Consider the following 19004-nt stretch of genomic DNA (forward strand, 5'->3'; position numbering starts at 1 on the left):
TCATGTGTTAATTACTAAGTAGGTAAGGAAGGTCTAAAGGACCGATTAGCTAGAGGTAAGGGGTTGGAAGTGGGAAGTGGAAAGGAGAAAGTGGGTTAGGGTATGGAGTGTAGAGTAGAGTAGAGTATGGATGGGGATTGGGGGATGTGTATGGGGAAGGAGAATGAGGGATTGTGGATGAAACTGGGGCGTGTTGGGTTGTGGGGGAATTGGTGGTTGGAATTGGTGAGTGGATTGGTGAGTGGATTGGTGTGTGGATTGTGGAGATATGCACCCCGGGTTATGTACTCTGCGATTTTGGAGATGGGGATTGGAGATTGGAGATTTGGGGATTTGGGAATTTGGAAGAGAGTTGGGGAGGGGGGTTTTAATGGATGGGTATGGAAGGGAGAGGAAGGTTACTTGATCGGTTTTATGATTGAGTGGATATGGTGGATTCTTTTGGGGTGGGAATGGGAATGGGAATGGGGAGGGATGGATAGGTGGGAATTAATGAGTTGGGATAGAGATTGGAGCGGAATAGATTGATTTTTATATATGTGATGGTGATGGTGATGGTGATGGTGTTTATACGTCTGGTGAACAGATGGTAATAGCGGTGGAATTATCAGTTGATTTGGAGTTTGGGAATGTGATGCGATCTGATCTGATCTGATCTGCTGTGATGTGGTGTGGTGTGATTTGATGGAGAAGTGCAAAATAGCAAGTGAGTTGTGTGGATGGATTTTTATATCTCCATTCCAAAGAGATGGGTTACGAGGTAGGGATATTGGGGTGTGGGTATGGATATGAGTCAGATGTAGTTGAAAGATCGATTGTGTGCACCATGCTTCTGAGATGGGGATAGAAGTCTAGACTACAGAAGATGGAGATGATTGCTAGCTGGTAATACTTGGGAAGTAGAAAGTGGATAGTGAGGAGTGAAAATGAGTAGGTGTGGAGAGCTGATATGATGTAAAGAGAGGAGATGCGTAGACTTTACATTGTTCTCCTATCATGTATGAAGTTTGAGTGGTTTGGATTGTTTGAATGGCTTTTAGCTTTCTGTATTTGTCGCTTGTGACGGTGAGTTGAGTGCATTTTCACTTTTTGTTGATATGCGTTGCGTGTTTTACGGTGTGATGCATAGTGCATGAGAGAGAAAGAGAATGTTGTCGGGGTATGTGATGGGATATGGGAGTTTGCAGGTGGTGTTGGTATTGATGTTGGTGGTGTTGAGAGGGGTAATGAGATCCAGAAGGTTGGGAAGGAGTGCGATTGGGATGTTTGGAGGTGGGTGAGGTGGGTGAGGCGAGAGTGATGGAGATAGATATGGATGGGTAGGAATTATACTTTTGATTTGTTCTGTGCAATCGATGCTATGGGTAGTGGATGGTGGAAATACAGAATGGAGATGGTCACAATAGATACTCGGCATATATATATCTGCTTTCTGAGAAGTCTTCAAGATGCCAAAGGGCCCAAAGCAAGTAGATTACAACGCCAAGCTCATTTCAATACTAGAACAAGTCGGTAGTGTGAGAATTTATTGATATGCTTCGATTTTAGAGTATATGCAGCAACAAGTGAAGTAAAGCCAAAAAAGTCGATATCAACCAAGCCCACCGGCACCGGTAGATACCCAGGATTCTCACCACCATCGCAACAATAGACTTTTTAATTTCATTTAAGAGAGAGCGGTCATCATATTACAAGAGCTCATGAAAACATCCCATATATCCCAAGCAAACATTCGAGAGATGAAAATCCCCATCAAAATCCCCATAAAAGTTGTTTCCATACCTCAAGTTACACTACAGCTTTCGTAGGTGCATGCATGTGTGGACTAGGTATGCATCTATCCATTCATACATCACCGTATCAAGACATCTATCCACGCCAAGTTTGAAAGCTGGGAAAGCAATGGGATGGGAGTTGACAACTTTGCCTGTCTACATATCTATCTCCCTAGTACATACCTATCTATCTTGAGATTTTGTGTGTAACGCACGCAGAGAAGAGTAGAAAGCCGTCTTACTACATACATATATACGTACTAGGTATACACACGCTATTTCTGGATTTAACATGGAATTTGTGAGTGGTGTGGGTGTGGTCTTGGTGTTCTGATGTATGGTGATTGGGCTGAGCTGATGGATTTGTGTTTGGTGGGTGGGTATGGATGTGTGTTACTTGGATAAGAGATTTGAGGGTGAGTGGATGGGTGTATCTTCTCTCTCTCGTGAAATATCGACGAAGCTCTGGAAATGATATGACGATATGGTTGTATGATTGATGGTTTGTTCATATAGGGAGGTGAGGTGAGATAGACGAAGTGATAGGGAATTGAGATATCAGTAGATACATACCTGGTACATGCTAAGTAGATGACTCTTGAGCCGCATGAAAAGTGTTACTAGGTCACCCATCATACAACCATGTAAAAAGTTCAAAATTAGATATTTTCAACCTTGTTACCTTGGTCACTTTAATACCTGAGAAACAACGCTGGAGAAAAGATCAAAGTGAGTTTCGTGATAAGCATAGCTATATAATTAATACCGTGGTATACATATATGCTTCTTACATATCTAGAATATAATTTCTTACTTCTCTTCTATGGAGTATGATTAAGTAAACTTGGAAATATCAACACCAGACATACCGCAGTCACCGGATCCGAGAAACCAATGAGAGAGAAAGAAAATGAAAATCGGTGACCGAGAAATGAAACAAGAGGGGACGAGATGGATGACATGAGTTACACCATTCATCAAAGCCTAGGAAATCAGCCCTGATGAAATTGATACATTGGCGGAGTTGTGACGAATGTTGTGATCAGAATATGAGTGAGTGATTGTATAGTGAGTTTTTCTCTTTTGGTAGAGAGGAGAGGAGAGGAGTATATATGTATGTATGTAGCATGCCGAGATATTATAATTGACTATTTGATAAAGGAGGGATGAATGATTTATGAGGGGAAATGAAACAACAAGCTTTTTCATATCGAATACACTAGGGAGGTAGACACTTGGTGAACCTTGCTATTCCGAGTCCCGACCTTCCTTGAGAGTGAGGAATTTATCAGTGGTAGGTATTATATTTATTGTATTGTATCGAAGGTCATTAACTTTTGAATAGATAAACATCAGGTAAACATCAGGTAAACATCAGGTAAACAGATAGGTAAATCGATCGTACCAATAATAACGGTTGCATTACCATTTTAATCCTTTTGATAGTACTGCCTAGTGGGAAGTAAACTTCATTCACTTTATGCGACAGAGATGTTCCACATCAATTTCGTAGCAATCTAGGCTATCACTAAGGCTACCATTATCACTATCATTATCACTATCATTATCACTATCATTATCACTATCATTATCACTATCACTATCTAGATGTCTATCAATGTCAGTGTCAGTGTCAGTGTCAGCATTCGCATCGGTATTAGGATCAGTTTCATTTCTTCTTTTTTGAATTTTCTTACTTTTCTCATCAAACCTTCACTCACAACACTCTCATCACACTCTCATCACACTCTCAATTTCCACCCTTCACTCTTCTGAAGGCGACCTTGTAACTTTAATCTTTGACTTGTGGCTCTGATGCCCATTCCAATTCCAATTCCAATTCCAATTCCAATTCCAATTCCAATTCCAATTCCAATTCCAATTCCAATTCCACCTCAACTTTGATTTGAAATGCTGCGCCACATTGATACATACATAGATTACACCAGAACTCAAATCCTCACCCTTTGAAGCCTGGATTGTGACAGGTGAAAAATAAACACGGAAAAAATCAAAGAGAGTAACCCATTTCTTTCTAGGGTGGCACACACTTAGAAACTCTTTTGCACTTGCCATTATTAGTGACTGCCTCACTACCTACTCACTCTGTACATGCATCACCTACCACCACCCACCACCACCCACCTATCACACTTCATTCAGCTCTCCCATCCATCTCGAAAAAAAGAGCTAAAAGCGCTCTTTCTTTCCGTAAAAGGCTGGGCTGGGGTCACACTCATTTCTTCCCCCCTCCCCCCGTTCACTCTCTCCAAATCCAAATCATAATCCCAGTCTTTCTTGTCATTCGATTCCTTCCATAACTTCCCCAAGAAAAAGACAAATCCCTTTTCCCCACACCCTAAATTCTAGGTCGAACATCCATCTTCATTCATTGTCACCAGTCTTTTAGAGACGACCCCGACCCGACCCAACCCATTCGCCTTTCATACCACCGCCCTCCATCTCGTGCGTGCGCTGCCTCTCAATTACTCTCCTCCATCTCTCAACCACGTGCTGAATTATACTGGTCAAGGGAATGCTTCTCAGCTTTGCTATTTGCAGGAGATTATTCATCGTCCAATGGGCATGCCAATTTCTATCCACGAAAATCCGGTGATCATTAACGATCTCGACTTACATCAAACCCATCCTCACTTCCTCCAACGTCCATTAATTCGCCACGCCAACCTGACGACCAATTCTATTGCACCATGGTAATAGCCATGACCTGGCACAAGCCCGATAATGTTGCCGGCTCATCGGCGCCGGCTATCATGATAGGTTTGTTCGTCGCGACAGGAGGTCTCTTATTTGGTTATGATACTGGGTGAGTAACTGGCGCGGGAAACAATTCAAGACTCGATGAAAGCTGACATACGGGATTCAAGTACAATATCTGGAGTAGTGGCAATGCGTGCCTTTCGCGAACAATTCTCAACTGGCTACCTTGATCCTTCCGACAAAGAATTATCCATATCGCCTAGTCAATCCGCCCAAATCGTTGCGATCTTGAGCGCCGGAACATTCTTCGGAGCATTACTTGCGGCGCCCATGGGTGATCAAATTGGTCGACGGATATCTCTCATCATTTCTGTCGGTATATTTTGCATTGGGGTGGCACTTCAGACGGCTGCAATGCAGATTCCGATGCTTATAGCTGGACGGTATATTGCATTGTTTCGAGTCTAGTATACAAAGAAGACTGACAATTCTATAGATTCTTTGCAGGCCTAGGCGTTGGAATTATATCTGTTCTCGTTCCTTTGTATCAATCAGAAATGTCACCGAAATGGATTCGCGGAACTCTTGTATGCACATATCAACTCGCCATCACTTGTGGACTTCTTCTCGCCGCCGTCGTCAACATATTTACCCAAAGTATTGATGGGCCAAGAGCCTTTCGAATTCCTCTTGCAATACAATTCGTTTGGGCAGGCATTCTCTTCCTTGGCCTTGCTTTACTACCCGAAACACCTCGATATCTCATCAAACGTGGTCAACATCAGGCAGCCGCTTCATCTTTAAGTCGCCTTCGTCGCCTTGACATAACGCATCCTGCTTTGATAGAAGAATTGGCGGAAATTGAAGCGAACCATGAATATGAGTTGAGTCTAGGTTCTTCATCATATAAAGATATCTTCCTCGGTTCGCCGCATCTAGGTCGTCGACTTCTAACCGGTTGCGTACTACAAATGCTTCAGCAGTTGACTGGATGTGTAAGTACTTCCCTTTCAATGATGAATCAAATCACTAATAAACTGAACAGAACTTCATCTTCTACTAGTGAGTATTATTAACGTTACTCTTTGTGGTATCGCATGCTCTCTTTGAAATATGCAGTGACTGACTAGCCATTCTAGTGGTACGACTTTCTTCAAGAATGTCGGAATTTCGTCACCTTACGTAATTCAACTTATTTCAAACATAGTCAATACTGTCTCAACCATTCCGGGAATGTTTCTAGTCGAATCGTTGGGTCGTCGTCGTCTTCTTATGCTAGGTGCAGCAGGAATGGCAGTTTGTCATTTCTTGATTGCATCGGTTGGAACTGCAGCACACGAAGAAGCGAGAGCAGTGAATCTAGTTATTATTGTGTTCGTTTGCCTATTCATCTTCTTTTTTGCTTTATCTTGGGGACCAGTCGTTTGGGTCGTCACATCAGAAATCTTCCCATTGAAGGTTCGAGCCAAGTCCATGTCGATCTCCACCGCTTCGAATTGGCTTCTCAATTTCGCCATCGCTTATAGCGTTCCATATATGACTAGCAGCGGACCTGGTTACGCAAATCTTCAAGCAAAGATATTCTTTCTTTGGGCTTGCTTTTGTGTAATCGCGTTTGCATTCGTATGGGGAATGGTATACGAAACAAGCAAAATCAGTCTCGAGCAGATTGATGAGTTGTATGAACGAGTCGAACATGCTTGGAATAGTAATGACTTTGAACCTAGTTGGAGTTTTCAAGAAATGCGAGATGAAGGTGTATCTGCAAGTGGAATCCAACTACAGCTACAACTTGCTGATCAAGAAGAACCGAGGAGACGAACAGGTACAAGTGCTAGTGCAACAGGAAGTGAGGGTACTATGTCTGAGGAAGACAAAATCGTTGCGGGATTAGGAGATGTGGATTTGAGTTATTAATGACTTTTCGAGAGCTATTCAGGGCTTTGGGTATTTTAAGTACAGTATTATATTATGTTTCAAGCGACGGAGTTTATTGCTGTTGGAGTTTTATGGAATGGAATGGATGGATGGTAGGATGGTTTGCGTATGGAATGCGTATGAATTGCGTATGGTGCAGGGTGGGACATGAAATATGGTTGGCCTTTGGGGTTGGGTTGGGAATTGCGATTGGGGATCTTTCTGGACGAATGGGTCTACAGTATCTACCGCAGGCGAAATTTAGGGAATGTTCAAGAATGGGGATGGGATGGGGTTTATACCAAATGCAATGCAAATGAGCATATATTGCCCAATAGCGATGTCGGGCGATATATATGATATACCGGATAGGAACTAGCTGGCTAACTGAACCGGATCAGATATTATCTGAAATGGATCGACATGGGTTGGTCTAGCATGGGATGGGGGTTCTTTGTGCGCATATTGAGAACGATTTGATACTTGTGGGTGTAGTATGAAATGATAATTCTTTTTTATATCAAAAATCAAAGTGATGATGTTCACTTTTTAATGCTTGCTTATATGTGTCTAGGTATGTGTCGATTTGAATGAGCAGTCAAGATGCGGACAAAGAAGTCTTACATTAGGGGTTCTTATTAAAAGAACAAATGATTAACAATTAATACCTAGATATACAAATTCCCCATTCATGCACATCCCCTTCCGCTTCTCCTCCACGTCCACATGCACTTTTCTCCTTTTTCCATTCTTCGATCAGCCCTCATACGGAGCCGAAATTTCACTAAATAGATCCCGCGTTTTGCGAAGCGCGTTTAAAGGATCGCGAGGGTGTTTAGATTCAGAGGTAGGGGTGGATTTGGATTTGGATTTGGGTTTGGGTTTGGGTTTGGGTTTGGATTCACTTCTTTCTAGAGAGTTTTGGCGTTGTTTGGGATTGGTAGTGGGGTTGGAGGTGGAGCTGGAGGTGCTTGATCGTGAGGGTGGAGGGAGAGGAGGCGCGGAATGAGTACGAGGAGGATGGAGTTTGTGGCTGCGATTATTGGGGTTGAGGGGTTGGGAGGAGGGGGAGTGGGCGGGGGAATGTGAAAGGGTTCTTTTTAATTCGCGTGTGGATTTGGTGGTGGATTTGGTGGTGGAATTGGAAGTGGATCGGGATCGGGATTGGGATTGGGAAGGCCCGCAGGATTGCGATCGAGATTGGAGTTCTGAACTTTCGTGGTTAGTTCTTCCCTGGGACTGGGAGGAATCTCTGGGGATTTCACGGCTGCTTTGGGGGTTTTCTCGGAGAGTTCTGGTTCTGGTTTCGGTTCTTGTGGGCAGGGATTGGGATCTTGGGGGATGAGGGGGGGAGGAGGAGGAGGAGGAGGAGGAGGAGGATAGCGCTAAGGCTTTTAAACAATACATGTGACGGTTTGATCGCGCGAGATCTTGCCGGCCGCGCTCGTAGAGCTCGGAGATGTCGATGGTGGAGAGGTTGTCGTTATTCTCGTTGGGGGGTTGTTTTTGTTGGCTCGCTTTTTGGAGGGGGAATGCTGGTATTGATTGTGTGGAAGATTTGGGCCAGGAAGGTGGAGGGGGTGAATTGCTGGGGTGGGGAGTGTTAGTTGGGATGTGGAGTGGAAGGGTAGAGAGAAATGAGGAAGAATGGAGATGAGAAAGAACAAAAAGGAGAAAGAAAGACTTACCGGACCACCTTTCTCCTTCGATCTCTTATACAAATCCTGATATTCCCGCAACAACACTCCATCTTCCATGATGGTGATGTTTTTCTCCCACCATATGCATGGGATGGCGGGTTGGTTGATGTCGACTTCGTATTCTTCCCAGTGCTTGGAAAAGTGCGAACGATTGATGCTAGCGGCGAAGTGGGGGCTTGGGGTTAGGGAATTTTGGGGAAGGGGGTGGAGATGGACTGGGGGAGGAGTGGATGAGTGCTGGGGTGGAGGGGAGAAGGTGAGACATTTGCCACGGGCGTAGAGAGTGTTGTCTATGGTGGTGAGGGAGCCGTGGGTCCAGGAGAAGAGGATGAAGTTTGGGGGGGAAGAGGAAGAGGAGAGTTTGGGATTGGGGATTATGTAGAGACCTGATTTATTGGGGCCGGAGTGGTTGGTTAGTTTTAGTAAGGTGCGGGTTTCCTTCCAGATCCAAGATTCTTGGGAGTTGCTGGGTTGGATCTGGGAGACTTGGAGAAGGATTTTGAAATTGGGATTTTGGGTTTGAGGGGGAGTTTCTGGGGGTTTTTGAGGTTTGTGATTTGAGGTTTGTGGTTGGGGATTGGGATTGGAATTGGTTTTGGTTTTGGATTTCTTGGTTTTAGGGGGTTTGAGATTGAGACTCTCGAGCCAGAGGAGGAAGAGGGGTGGGAGAAATAACTATTGTTGTTGAATGTATATGTTAGTAGGTGAGTGAGGAAACTGTGAGTTTTTATCCTCAAAAAGGGGACGGTACAAGATGAATAGTTTATAGATATCAGAGCATCATCATCTTCATCATCATAATATCACATCACCCAACATCATATAACAAAGAAAACATACCTCGTCAACTGGAATTTCCCCCCTCCTCACTCTCTCCCCAAACTCCCTCAACAACCTCCTCATCCCAATACTCTCCCTCACTATCCCAAACTCCTTCACCCTCTTGATCATCGCTTCCCCATTATCCGAATCGGGGCAGCGCTCATATATATCCGGCTCGATATCCAATTCCCGGAGCTGGAAATCGTAGAGTTTGCGTCGGGAGAATTTCGAGATGGAGTGGGAGTGGGAGGAGAGGCGCGATTCTAGAATCGCTTGCTCGTGGAAATCGATCGTGTACCAGTGAGTGGGCGATTGGAGAAAGATGGTCCAGGGAGTGCGGATGCCGGGCTTGGAAATGTTTTGGTGCGGGGTTTGCGTGTAGTGGAGGGTGCAGGTGGGGATTTCGGGAGGGGACATGGGGGTTGTGGGAGAGGGGGGGTTGCTGTCTTTTGTGTGTATCTGTGTGTGTAAGAGAAGGAAAGAGAAAATTGGAGAGTTGGGATGATGATTTAATGGGCTTTTGTTACAATTTGTACATGTGGAAGGGCAAACTAATAACCAACATCTCGGTCGGTCGGTCATATGTTTGGATGTTGGGGCTCGAGACCAGAGACCGCGCCCATGTATCGTGAATCCTATCTTTGATGAAAGATGTTGAGGTCTACTTTTGTGGCTTTGGTTTAAAAGGGCCGGGTTGAGGATTTTACTAGAGCTTGTTGTGTCTGAGTATTTTTGAGTGTATTTTGTATAATGATAGTCGGATTGTATGGGAGTAGAACCTGGAGGGATAATGGAGCGTTAAGAGTGTTGGATTTATGGGATATTTACCGTATGATAATATGGGCTTGAGGTAAATGAGGCAGATGGGAATATGAAAAGGAGAGGATCTTCATTGTAGGTCTGCATATACAAATCAGCTATAAAGATTGTTTCCGGGACTTCCCCCTTTGTCTTGCTCTAATTTGAATAGATGCGTAGGTAGACAGAGAGTGAGTATACTAGTATGGATAGATGTTTAGTTGACTTGTAAGTTGATCGTACTCTCTGCGGACCTCGGGAAGTGCTGGATTATATCTCTGCTGGATATTCGTCAGCTTACCTAGGTACATGATGGCGATTCTTCAAGTAATTGATGAGGACGAAGCGATGGATCAGGGTGTCCAATAGTTGAACTACAAGCCAATAATGAAGACTGTCACATCCCTAAATCAATTAGAACAATCAAACTGTCTGAGATATTGGATTTGATTGGAACATTGAAGTATTATCAGATTTCTAACTGCTTTTAGAGACTCAAAGTCTTATGTTGTTGGACTGTAGTTTGGACTATTAGATACTCTGTGATGGGCTACAGACGCCATACACTATTTCCTTTCCTTTCCTTGAACTACGGATGTGCATCAAATGCACCAATTATAAATAGATACCCAAAAACGGATATCTACTTCCCAGAGCCTTATAGTGCATCCGGCATTGCTCTCGATCAGTCTCAAGATATTCAATAAATCACCCCGAAGATAAGATTTCCAGCCCGTGCACTCTAATTAGCTCCGGGTATTTAGTTCACATCCACGCAGGGTATTGATACCCGTAACCACTCAAATCATCTCATCCCCAAGCGCCATCGATATCGTTTTCTTACCATTTCCTAATTCCCCCTAGTTCTTACTCTTCACCCCCCAAAAGCTTCATCCCCGCACTTTCATTGGTTCTATCCTCAATACCTCACTCAACCTTTCACATCGACATGCAGGCTCAGCGCTTAAATCAGCTCTTCTTGATAACTTCTCATTGGAAGGTTGAATTCTTTCCACCCCTCCTTCACTCCTCCCTTGTACACCATCTAAAATGTGCCTTTCCGTTGTATTAATAAATCATGGATGGCCCAGCCGTTCAGAAGCTCGTTCACGAAGATTTCTATCCTCTTGGAACTTGGAGAGACGACGTTCTGATTTCTCGATATTTCGATGCCTGTTCGATATCGACGGTGTATAATATAATTACATTATTTGATCGCTGGCGATTGACTCATATGTCATTACGCAAACACTGAACGAAATATCTCTATCGATCCAGCTTATTATTCTCGCATTACGATAATCTCACGACTTATCTCCCGATCAATTCGCGATTTTCAATACATTCATCATGGTTTTCGGATGTCTTTCTTCACCTATCATGAAGCGGAAATGGAAGTTTCCCAAGGTTATCATCTGGCTTAATGTAATCGAACTCGCGGGAACCGTCGCAGCACTCGTCATGTTCGGTATCGCAGATCCAGATTTATATCGCACGAAAATGTGGCAAATTGGTTATGATAATGGATTTAACAGTAGCCCGGATGAGGTTCTATATGCTTATGCGAATTATCGTCCGTTGCCAAAGATTGCTTTTGTTTGGAGTCAGACGTGAGTTTTATTTCTTTCGTCGGAGGATGTTTAAGATGAGAGGAGTATCTTGAAAATAATCCAAGCTGATTTCGTCCTTTTTAAATATAGATTACAAAATTTCAATATTGGAATCTCGGTTCTTACTATGTTCATTCAACTTTGCAAAGTTGTCATGTTCATTATGCACATTTGGTATCCTCTTCTCTCGACTATTATAAATGGACTTCTTACAGTCTGTTGGATTGTCAGTATATACGGACAAGCCGGACCGGATCATACGGATCCAGATCATCCAAGCAATGTGGCTTGGTATATTGCAAAGAGCTGTTCATATGCTGCACCTAGTGGAAATGAACATTATTGTCAAATGGCAAAGGGGGCTTTTGCTGTTACAGTATTTATGATGTATGTCATTATTTATCTGATTCTATTTACTGTGAATCCATGTCTTACAAATGAATAGGGTCATCTTTCTCGCAAACACAATTCTCGGTATCCATTCTCTAATTCCTTCACGCCTCGAACGTTCAGTCAATGCACTCGATCTCGAAGATAATATCGAAACATCTACCAAAGTTGGCAAGAGAGTAAAGACAACGGATTCCCCGGATTCGGAGAGACAATGGGAAATGCAGAATATGCAACAAAGTATGGATCCTTCCAAACAACCTTTTACACCAAGAACTTTGGCTTTCAAATCTTTGGATAGACAATTACCTTTGAGGGCTACTTCGGCACCGAGATTTGCGTAAATATTGTTGTGGATCTTGGGTAGGGAGTTTGTGAATTGATTATTATTGGGAGGGGTGATTATTTGGGATTGTCAAGAGGTAAATAAGACCACAGTTTCGGGACGAATTTGTTTCATGATTTGGGATGGCCAGAAAATGGACCAGCGAGAAGGAAACATGGACAAGAATGGGTACGGAGAAGCGAACGTCGATTGAGATACCAAGGGAATGAGAAGGAATTTGTATGATGTGTTTTAATGTTCACGAGATACTGAGAGACTGGGTTCTTGTTTTTTCCTTCTATGTTTATATCATTTGGGTAGTTTGATAGGTAGTATCCTGCAATGTGCAGGTTATGAGATTTCTCATTCAATACTCAAGGGATCTTATTGTAGTATTTTTTGAGGGGTGTGATCTGTGGTTGTGATTGAATCGTGAATATTTGAAGGATGATCGAAACTATGGTGGTTAGGTATGGCATAAGGACATATTGAAGTATTATTCCAATAGGTGCCTAGGTACCCGATTAGTAGGTACATAGATGTTTCTGTTAGATGTGAAATATTTCAGACTAAAGATTATGGCAGACCAATGCAATTGATGGATTTGAAATACTTGGGACTAAGAGTTGTGACGGACCAATGTAATCAATGGATCCCAAATATTTCGAAATATTTAGGAACCAAGGTTTAGCGAGCCAATCGACACAACGCATCTGAAATATTTCGACGTATTTCGATTATCTAAGGATGGTGAGCCAACTGGAGGGGTGAATCTGAAATATTTTAAACCACCACAATGGCCTGGGTATAAGGTTACGTCTACTAGGTACTTTAATTGTGTTTTGTGGTAATGTGTATTGTTGGATTGGTAGGTGGGTAGGTAGGTGGGTAGGTGGGTATGTATGTAGGTATGGATTTCTTTGGGAGGAGGATTGTTTGGTGGTGGGTGTAGAATTTTGAGAGGGCGAGAGGAGAGTTTGGGGATGGAGGGGTGAGGAGGGAGTGAGTGAGTGGGAGGAAAAGGAGGATGTGAGGGATGGGAATTGGGGAGGGGCGATGAAGGTGAAGAGGGTGGTGAAGTGGAGGGGTAGAGGAAGAGAATGAGGAGAATGGGGAATGGAGGGTAGAAAGAGAAATTGTGGTTTGAAATTTTATTGTGGGTTGGTTGGTGGTTTGTCGGGATGGTTAGGTGATGTGGAGAATTTTAAGGAGTGAGATGGGAAGACGATGAGAAGGGAGGAAGAAAAGTAGGGTGGAGCAGGCTGATGGTGGATATGATGGATTGGGGTGGGATAAATTTAGGGAGGTATTATTGTGGGTGGGTGTATATGTACCTCGGTATGTATTTCTGTTCAGTGTATTGTATGCTGTGAGGGATTGAAGATTTGATGGTTAATGGGTAATCGTTGTGGTTAGCACAAGGGTGTATCTGCGATTGTGAGGTTGACTGAGATTATGGGTATAATTGATCTAGTCCGGGATTGAGCCTAGTGACGGAGATAGCAGGTCGAAGATGTGGGATTTGTTTGAGAGAGAAACAGGGGAGGTATGAATGAGAAGATCTAGGGAATGGGGAAGAAATCGGCGGGGTGTGGGAAAGGAGGAAGTTTGACAAAGAGCCGACAGCGGGGAACTCAAGGATTTAGTGCAGCGGAAGGAGGACGAGGTGAGAACGATAAAAGAGATGGATGAGAAAGTGAAGGTCAAAGTGAAAAAATAGGTTATACAACGAGAAGAGGGAACGAGGGAGATGGACAGTGTTTGTACTAGTATACAGTAGTATAACAATAGCATATATCAAACCCTTAATATAATACTTTGTATACAAAAAAAGAGATTATATTACTTTTATCGATATTTCATATATCGAATATTACTAGAAAAATATGGCAGTACGGGAATTCGATTTGGAATATTCTTTTCTATCTCAAAGTGAATTAGGAATTTATCAATATCTCTTAGAATACCTATTCCCACATCTATTTCAAAATAAAAAGGAGCATTCCAAATCGAATTCCCGTATTCTCATATTTTTCTAGTAATATTCGATATTATTTCAATATTGAATATCTTTAGTGATATATAGATCGATATTATCTATATGAATATTTTAGAAAAGATCGATATATACCATTATACAAACCAATATACGGAATACGAGCAATACCAGTAAGAACACTGGAGATGGATAAACAGAATTGGATTCGAAGTTGAATAAGAATTTACTCGTGTGAAAATGCTTTGGGGGAATGAAAGGGGGGTTTGAGTTAAAGATCATAATGATTTTGACGATGATGATGATGATGATGATGACGATGACGATGTTTCTTACAACGGTCTTCTTGGAGGCTTAAACATAATGTTCTAGGTGACCTAAGTTTCGAGGACGAGATGAATGTATTTGAGCTCGACCATAGGGAGAAGAGGGAGGGGGAAGTCGAGAGGAAAGAGAGAAAGTCGAGAAGAAAGAGAGAAAGTCGAGAGGAAAGAAAGGAAGTCAAGACGAAAGAGAAACGGGAAAGACAAGTACAATCGCAAGTGCGCAAACATCTAGAACCGAAACCAGAGCGGAAGGATTCATTAGGTTCGTGATGAACGAAATAGGATGTCACTAGATCTTCAAGTAAAAGGGGGAATGCAAAGAGACAAAACATCCCGATGTGGTTGTCATCGTAGACTTACCTCACGCCGAGCTCTCAAATGTGTTGGATCGGAGGGTCCTGGGAGATATGTGATCTCTTTCATAGGTCAAAGATGTTTCTTACTTTACGGTTACAGCGCGGATAAAGTAGGTAGGTAGGTAGGTAGGTCGTCCACACCTAAAGCTCACAATACATCATATTATATTATAATACAACAGATCACATCACATCATCAACCAAGCATGCATGCACGCAAACACACAAACTCCGTTTTGAATAATCGAATAACAATTCAATTTAATGCAACGCAACGCAACACCGCATATGCATCTATTAAGCCAGAGAAACAAATCAGAAATCAGAAATCGGAAGGAATGAATGAATCAACCCCAAAGAGCAGAATCAAGAAAGAAGTGAAAACTATCTAAACCCTCTCTCCCAGTCCCGCATCATCCAGAGCCCCAAAAAGCAAGAGAAATAAGATAGATCGAGGGAGTAAATTAAAGCAGCGCCAGTTACTTAATACCAGCAAGCGAGTAAGCAAGTTTGAACTCCTCTCTATATCTAGGTATTATGCTGGATTTCCGAATTTCCCACGAACAATGAGTGGAAAATAGATAGAAAAAGGAGGGGAACAAATGCCAGTAACTTGATACCAGCACTTTTGCTCTCTTTGTTTTTCTCTCTCTCTGTCCCCAATCTCTCTCTATTCCCAATTCCTCTCTATAAACTCCCCAGTTAAACTCCCCAGTTAAAAGCCTCATCCCATCCCACCCAGCAAACATAAAAAAAGAAAAGATTCAAAAAACGCCAATAACTTAATACCAGCAAGTAAATTTCAACTCCTCTATATTCTAAACTCCATCCACGTGTGTATATGTGTATCTATCTATCCATCCATTTTCCAAAAATAAAATAGAGTAATATGAAATAAAATGAAATGAAAATCTGGCCAAAGAAATAAATGATTGAATAGATGTAGATCTCTCCGCTCCTCCATGGATCGAGACATCTGTGCTGTAGTGTAAATATCTAATCAGAAAAGAAGTGAAGTGAAGTGAAGTGAAGTGGAATGTATCGTATCATATCGTAACGCAATAAAGCCATCTTTTTGCCCAAAGAAAGAAGGAAATAAATGAAATGAAGAAATGAACCAAAGAAAAAAGTATCAGTGTGTAGATAGCTTCAACCAGCGAGAAGAGCTTGCTTTACCTAGGTAGGATATGCAAGTATCGTTGTTGATTCATGTTCCAGAAGTGGTTTTGTCGAGATCTCGAAATCGATATCGTTGGAGTCTAGTTGAGATGAAGGAAGATTTCATCGGGGGTGATATCGTAATTCCCTTCTCCTGAACCATGGAATCGAGTCGAGAACTCTTTCGTTCAACCTAAGAATTGAATGTTGGGGGCAAGGATGAAAGATCTATGTTTGTTGGGATGTAGGAGATGCATGTAATTTCGTATCGAGAATGCATCATCGATGAAAGAAGAAATCGATGGGATTAAAGCAAAGCAATAAATCCAGCACCATCAACCTCATCAAGATCCAAAAGGAATCTACCAATGTCCCCTAAAGGTAGCCGGTACACCATGACCATTAATTCGATCTTCCCGGAAAGAATCCCATTCACTATGTTTTCTTCCACTTTCAATCCACAATTTATCCTGGACCGTCGCCGCACGAATTCCATACGCGCCTCTTCTGCCCAAAGCCTGATTGCTAATTGGGCGTTGCACTTCATCGATTTCATGAAAAATTTGACGACTCTCATCGAGCTCTCTCTTCTTCTGTAGTATTCGCGCCAGTCGTCTGATCCGGCAACCTTCAGGTACACTCTTGAAGGTGCGGAGAAATTTGCCTATATCATTGGTATTCCATTCTCCTTGGACTGGACCTCCGGGAACACTAGGAAGGAGGGGCTCCCAGCACCATGCTTTGATGATGCTGAACTTTTCTAATTTGTAGTGGTCGTTTTCCTGGTTTAAGTATTGAAATAATTTGCAGGCTTGACAGATGGGTTGGTCGACGGGATCGAGTTTGTATTGTCGGATCATTTGGTAGGAGAACCAGACTCCGGGGAGGAGATGTCCGCATTGACAACATACAAAGCCTTCTGCCATCCTGGAGAAAGAATGTTGTTAGTTTGATGATATATGAATGATGGGAATGTCTGAAGAAAAGGAGTGGTAACATACCATTTCACACCCTCGGTTTTATTTGCAATGCCTTTTCCTTTTAAAGCCTCGTGATATTTCTCAACCTTGCCACCAAAATCTTGATATGCAACATGAGCAATAATATGATCGACTGTTACGTCATCATCCATAAGAATCTTGAGAGTTTCCTCTACCAGCATACAAGGTGACTTATCCAACCATTGTCTAAACATCGTATGTTTAGAAACAAAATTAATACCCTGAGCTCTCGACTGACGAAGAAGACTATGAACTTCCTGCCAGATGGCAATTCGGATATCAGCAACATGCATACCAGGATCATCCCAAGTAACACCATATGAATACTCTCCCCCTAATCTTCTCTCTCCTTTCTGATCACCAGCTTGATGAAAGGGGTAAGGACCAACGTGGTATGCTGGATAGAAATCTAAATCGACTTGGTGTTCGCAACCTCGAAGACGATCCCGTGTGATGATGCTGAGGAGTTCGATACCATCACCGAGATGAATCAATTCACAGTTGTAGACACCGAGGGTTTTGAGCTTGCGTATTTCGGGAATGACTAAGGCGAGAATGTGGGTGGTGAGGAAGGGAACGTGATGTAGTTGGATGTTTTGGAGGAATTCGCTGAAGTTGTGCATAGCCATACCTGATGAGAGTAGATTAGTGATTTGATTTGATTTGAAGAAGAGAGAGGAGGAAAGAAACTTACACATGTTATTCAAGTTCTCGATTTGACTAACATAATTGATAGGTTCCGTATCCCTAGTAGGTGTGACGACCACAACTGAAGCTGCTCTAGCATCGAAGTCATTCTCCTCTCTCGGCGCATCGCAGCCTTCGAAACAACCTCCAGTCATATCCCAGATACCCTTTACAACTCAGTCAGTCATGCACATAGTGCATTAACAATAAGACAAATCAAAACTTACAGTAATAGCCATCAAAACTTCCCATGTTCTCTGACTAGTTCTGGAAAGAGCAGAAGCATTGCTATGGTTCTCCCAAATATATTTGAGAAGAATGGCATCGATACCTTCTATTTGAAGTACTTTGATTAATGTACTTTGCTCTTGATTATGTTTGGGATGCTTGAACACATTTTCCCTCCAGTTAAAAACAAATGGTCCCTAGGTATGTAGTTAGAATAGTCTCATCATAAACAGTGAATGAATATCATACCACTGAAGCCAACTTCTTGAATCTATCTTTTTCGCCCGTGAAAGGCCAGTTAACCAAATTGGGAAAAGGTTCTACCGGTTCTGTGACTTCTGGTACATCGTCCCAAGCATTTGCTGCAATAGTATCTTTCTCAGCAACTACCGCAGGTTGAACACCCCAGTCAAGATTTGCAACAACGTTATTCGGATTTTCCTGTTTGGGAGGAGTAGGAAATGCAATGGTAGTTGGGACTGTAGCCCAAGGACTCTTAGTAGCTGGTGGACTTGTCACATCAGCAGAAACTGCAACATCTGGACTTGAAGGAGCCGCCTGAGTGAGAATTGCAATTGCTCTCTTTTTGGTGCACCACGGAACTTCAACTGATTTGAGTGCAGGATTGATGGCATATGCAGGGAGTGTAGACCATTTTGCATTTTCGGGTATAGTAGACCATGCTGTTGGGTCAAGATCAGAAGAAGGCTGGAATTTGGCAGTGCCAGGAAGAGGAGGATGTTCCCAAATGGATCCTTTAGCAGGTACCGAATTATTGGTGTAATACCTCAAAACGAATTTGTTTGAAGTGGAACCTGGAACAAATGTAGTCGCAGTGGAGTTATCATTTTCCTCTGCAGGCTTTTTCTTGGCAGTCTTTGCAGATTTACCAGCAGTTTGTGCTTTTTGCTGATCCAGAGAAGGCCAGATCCATATATTTGTTTCATTATGAACTTCAGGGACGAATTTCTTTGGGGCTTGCTTCCAAATTGGTCCTTTTTTCGAAGTAGGTGTTGCATGTGTGATCCACGATTGTTTACCACTATGTTGACCCTCGTTGGCCTTGACTTTGGGTTTATTTCTGTTACCCATAATGAACGGTGTATCAAAGATCTAGTAAAAGTTAGAATGGAACTTTTCCGACTGGATAATGGTGGCCGAAGATAGAAATCATTGGGAGGTATAGCACATGAC

At 42.6% G+C, this 19004-nt stretch overlaps 4 protein-coding genes across 4 annotated transcripts; 2 read left to right on the forward strand and 2 right to left on the reverse strand.

Annotated features, from left to right (window-relative positions):
• Positions 1 to 4486: 4486 nt before the first annotated feature.
• On the forward strand, positions 4487 to 6413 carry Bfra_008806 (putative glucose transporter rco-3 protein; the record flags this gene model as incomplete). The annotated part of the gene is made up of 5 exons (XM_037339163.1): positions 4487 to 4602; positions 4664 to 4939; positions 4993 to 5491; positions 5542 to 5558; positions 5636 to 6413. The coding sequence occupies 5 exons, from the start codon at positions 4487 to 4489 to the stop codon at positions 6411 to 6413; spliced, it is 1686 nt and encodes a 561-aa protein (XP_037190729.1).
• A 1100-nt stretch (positions 6414 to 7513) lies between these two features.
• On the reverse strand, positions 7514 to 9352 carry Bfra_008807 (uncharacterized protein; the record flags this gene model as incomplete). The annotated part of the gene is made up of 3 exons (XM_037339164.1): positions 7514 to 7798; positions 8102 to 8788; positions 8954 to 9352. 3 exons carry the CDS (start codon positions 9350 to 9352, stop codon positions 7514 to 7516), a joined length of 1371 nt encoding a protein of 456 aa, XP_037190730.1.
• A 1731-nt stretch (positions 9353 to 11083) lies between these two features.
• On the forward strand, positions 11084 to 12077 carry Bfra_008808 (uncharacterized protein; the record flags this gene model as incomplete). Its single annotated transcript, XM_037339165.1, has 3 exons — positions 11084 to 11343; positions 11434 to 11730; positions 11789 to 12077. 3 exons carry the CDS (start codon positions 11084 to 11086, stop codon positions 12075 to 12077), a joined length of 846 nt encoding a protein of 281 aa, XP_037190731.1.
• A 4179-nt stretch (positions 12078 to 16256) lies between these two features.
• Bfra_008809 (uncharacterized protein) lies at positions 16257 to 18902 on the reverse strand (the record flags this gene model as incomplete). Its single annotated transcript, XM_037339166.1, has 5 exons — positions 16257 to 16821; positions 16896 to 17526; positions 17590 to 17749; positions 17810 to 18007; positions 18060 to 18902. The coding sequence occupies 5 exons, from the start codon at positions 18900 to 18902 to the stop codon at positions 16257 to 16259; spliced, it is 2397 nt and encodes a 798-aa protein (XP_037190732.1).
• Between the last annotated feature and the right edge of the window lie 102 nt (positions 18903 to 19004).

This window comes from Botrytis fragariae, assembly GCF_013461495.1.
Source record: "Botrytis fragariae strain BVB16 chromosome Unknown tig00000101, whole genome shotgun sequence".
In the NCBI taxonomy this organism is placed as follows: Eukaryota; Fungi; Ascomycota; class Leotiomycetes; order Helotiales; family Sclerotiniaceae; genus Botrytis; species Botrytis fragariae.